Source organism: Actinia tenebrosa, unplaced genomic scaffold, assembly GCF_029948245.1.
Source record: "Actinia tenebrosa isolate PJP-AT-01 unplaced genomic scaffold, QUT_ActTen_1.0 PGA_scaffold13__45_contigs__length_12533684, whole genome shotgun sequence".
NCBI classification, from domain to species: Eukaryota; Metazoa; Cnidaria; class Anthozoa; order Actiniaria; family Actiniidae; genus Actinia; species Actinia tenebrosa.
The window spans coordinates 8776699-8780547 of record NW_028292573.1 but is presented as its reverse complement, the minus strand read 5'-3'; the positions used below and the strand labels follow the sequence as shown (position 1 = coordinate 8780547).

Here is a 3849-nt window from a genome sequence, read left to right as displayed (position 1 = left end):
TTGTCAAGAATAAAGTTAGGAATTTAGAAAAGCAAAATTACCACGTGCGTTAGACATTGGACTGGAACGGTAGGTGTTGTCTATCTCTACTCAAACTGTTAAAAGAATTTACTAAACAATCACCATCTTAACACCTTTAACAATCAATTTTATTATTTCAAGCGCTAAATTCTCTTTAAAATTCCTTACGACTACTAGCAAATTTCTTATAAAAGTACTGATAGTACAAAAAGGCTGAAATATTGTTTCTGTGAAGTGTAAAACTTATAGATTTGAATGTCCTAGGTTCAAATTCTCTTAACCTTCTTAGCATAGTACAAATTCATAGCAAATGAGCCAAGAAGAGCGGTAATTGGTTGATTAGTGCTTGAAGTCAATTTGACAGTAAATACTTTTAGAACAATAAAAATGTAAATTTTTCCAAAAAGACACTTAAAATTCCTATTGTTTTAAAGAATACAAGTGCCATATTTAGATCATGACATGCTTAAGCAGTATCCATATCGTTCAATTTGCCTTCGGCATTTCTTAGAGTGTTGGAATTCTTAGGAAGTTTGGGTGTTGTTGACGTTAATTATGAAAAACAACTTGGTTTTCGTGAATGAAATGAAGCGTCACATTCTTTCTTTTTAACTTCGTTGAAAAAGGTGCCAACTGTTAAGAAAAGTTAATTGAAAGCTAAATAATTGAATTCAATTAACTATGCGAATGCGTCACAGTTTACATACTTCCAGGAATTTATATATGTTTTGCACCAATACAATTTTTTGTCTGACGCAAGCGAACAGGAAATTGAATTTCCGCAGCTATTGTAAAAGGAAGCCAGTTGCCATTTTATGATAACTGCAGCCGCTAAATAATTAAGAAAAGATCAAGGGCGGATCCAGACAAAATTTAAGGGGGGGCTAATTGAGTTAATGGGGGGTGCTAATTGAGTTTCTTCCGTCAACACAACAGAAAACAATTAAAAAAAACCCATCTAATTCTTCAGCTCCCCATTTGCCCCCTGGATCCGCCCTTGGATATAACTAGCTATAAACTAGTGTGAGCTACGTCGGTGTTTCTAATGAAACAGTAATGATAAAAGGGTATATTTTACACCGTGAAAAGATGAAAAAACTTACTGACGTTTCGGACGTTGGTACTTCGTCGGGGTCCTCTTACTTCGACGAAGGACCAGCGTCCGAAACGTCAGTAAGTTTTTTCATCTTTTCATCTTTTCTCGGTGTAAAATTTACCCTTTTATCATTACTGCTAAATCTTAAGTTGAACTCTTGAATGGGTTTTAGCGCCTATTTTCCCATCACTGTGCTAAAAAAGGACGCCATCTCTCTTGTTTCGCTTTGGCTTGAAAATAGCGCAGAGAGAGAAATTTTGTTAGCCCGTTTTGCTTGCTGATGGCTTGCGCACTTTAATATTAAATTATCATTTTGAAAATAGTCATTGTTCCCTTAATTAGCGATCATACATAGTCCTTGTTTACATCTAAATGATTTTCTTGATAAACATGACCTGTCTTGCGAAATGAATAGCTTGACGGTTTCGCTAAGGGGTCTTAACGGTTTACTAGTCAAATAAAAAGAGTTATGTTTAAGGATATCACCCAGGGGTATACAACCATGTAGAGAGGCAGCTGCTGTTGATCGACTGTGACGATTTTTGACAATGAACTCTTGAACACCGGCTAATTCCATCCCACTCAAGCTGGGCCCGTTGCTACGGTGTTTATCATAGTTATGCTGATACCAATACATCTCAGGGGAGGGGTACCCCGGGCTAACAGTGGACCTCTTGCCACACAGCGCCCGCAAAAAAACATCTTGCCAGCTGTTTAGAGTATTTTCTCTAAATCGTCTAGAAAAGCAAAATAAATATATTCTCAAGGAAATGTCCAGCTGTCTGAAATGAGAAAGGCAATAGGGATGAAGTCAACACAATTGTCATCTAGATAGAAGGGGTGGGGTAATCCGGACCACCCCCCCCCCCCCCTCTCTGGAAGTGAAATCCTGGATTTTGTACTTAAATATCTCCAAAACTAAGAGTCAAATTAAAAAAAAAAGAATTCCCTGTCTGTTTGCCAGCTATTTGTGTATAAAAATGATAACTATGGACACCCAATACTGCACTGAGCTAGGCGCGAGAAAAGATTTATCCGTCGGATTGCGCTATCCACCCTTCGCACAACCCGACCCTGTACCGTAAGTTCCTTTGATGCATGGCTTGGGCTCCCTGTGTTTCCTCATCTGATAGACTGGACAATCTCCAGCCAATATTTTGTCGGGATGTTTTGACTGATGCTACTCTCTTGAATAAATTCTCTTAAAAATGCCCACATTTATCAAAATATTACGAATTTTTGCTTTTTCCCTGCTCTACACAAGCTGTGCTAAAGGTAAGACTTGCCATTTATCGTGTATTTGAGATATTTTGATCAAAAATTAAGGATTATAAGTCAAAACTTTTGGCTCGACCGAAGTTGAAATTTCACCCTGAGCTCTCAAAATCACAAGCGTTTTGATTCTGTTGCTAGATTATTTACTAAACAAAGCACTTAGTTAACATTAAAAGGGTTTTATTTAGGTACAGTATTACCGCAAAGACGAGTTAGAGACCAGCTATCGGTCTTTGAAGAGTTAAAAATGTCTTGTTCGAACAGGTCTCAAAATTAGAATTCTGACACTTAGAACCGCTTGTTAAGCTTAGAAATAATCCTAGCTTTTTTTATTGTCTTAATTTAGCATATCTCAATGTAGAAAGACATTTTTGTACGGTCAGGGTTATGTTAGTATATTAATAACCTCAAATTCTGGTTTGAAGCTGATCCTTTGTGGAATCTTTTTCTTAATTTTCCCGCTGAAATTGCAAAATTTTCTTTAAGAAATTTTTGTAGAATGATCTGTCTCTAGAAACGTTTTCAAGGATTTTTTAAATAAATGCAGCCTCTTTCTACAGCAATGTTTGCCTGTCATCGAAGGCTTGTAATTATATTCATGAGATTCATTCAGCTGATTGATACCAAGCAATACAATACTCTTTGGTTAATAGCACATGACGGGCAGTGTTTGCCTGTCATTGTAGGCTGGTAATAAGATTCATGAGATTCATTCAGCTGATGGTTACGAAGCAATAGAATATTCTCTGGTTGATAGCACATGACGGGCAGTGTTTGCCTGTCATTGTAGGCTGGTAATGAGATTCATGAGATTCATTCAGCTGATTGATACCAAGCAATAGAATACTTTGGTTGATAGCACAGGACGGGCAGTGTTTGCAGCCTAAAAGAAGCTAGTTTTCTGATGTTTGCATTACTTTTCTCGCAGCTAACCTAAAGGATATTCTTAAAGACTACAATACCTTAGAAAAAGCTGATATCAATAACATAGTGACAAGAAGAAATGAGGATGGTGTTATTGACAAAGTTATTTCTTTTAAAACTTTAGGAAGGTAAGCAAAACTTATGTACGCCAAGACCTCCACATACATTTTTTCTTTCTTCGCGTTGGTCAAGAAGGTGCCACTATTCATCAACTTTCACTGGCAATAGTTCTGAATGTGAAACAATATTCCCTTTCATAGTTCCCTCAGCTATCTTCAAAGGTAGTGGTACCTTTGCACTGAAGCGAGACGAACGGTTAGCTTGCAATGATAGACACCTTTTTTTAACACCTTGGACAATAGATTATTCACATGTCTCTATCATTGCAAGCTCACCGTTCGTCTTGCTTCCATGCAAAGGCATGGTTACCTTTCAAGATGGAGCAGGGAACTGTGAAGGGGACTATTCTTGGGATGCATTTTACGATATAGCTGCCATGTTGGTTGATGACAAAAAAGCATTCCTTATTAGTT

At 37.3% G+C, this 3849-nt stretch overlaps 1 protein-coding gene across 1 annotated transcript in view; it reads left to right on the top strand.

Moving 5' to 3' along the window:
* The first annotated feature begins 2259 nt into the window (after nt 1-2259).
* Nucleotides 2260-3849, top strand: part of LOC116292316 (ADAM 17-like protease) — a 35562-nt gene continuing 33972 nt past the window's right edge. The window contains exons 1-2 of the mRNA XM_089029264.1: nt 2260-2392; nt 3321-3444. Of these exons, the coding sequence (XP_088885390.1) occupies nt 2326-2392; nt 3321-3444 (191 nt within the window). The 5' untranslated portion in view covers nt 2260-2325. The remainder of the gene's footprint in view (nt 2393-3320; nt 3445-3849) is intronic.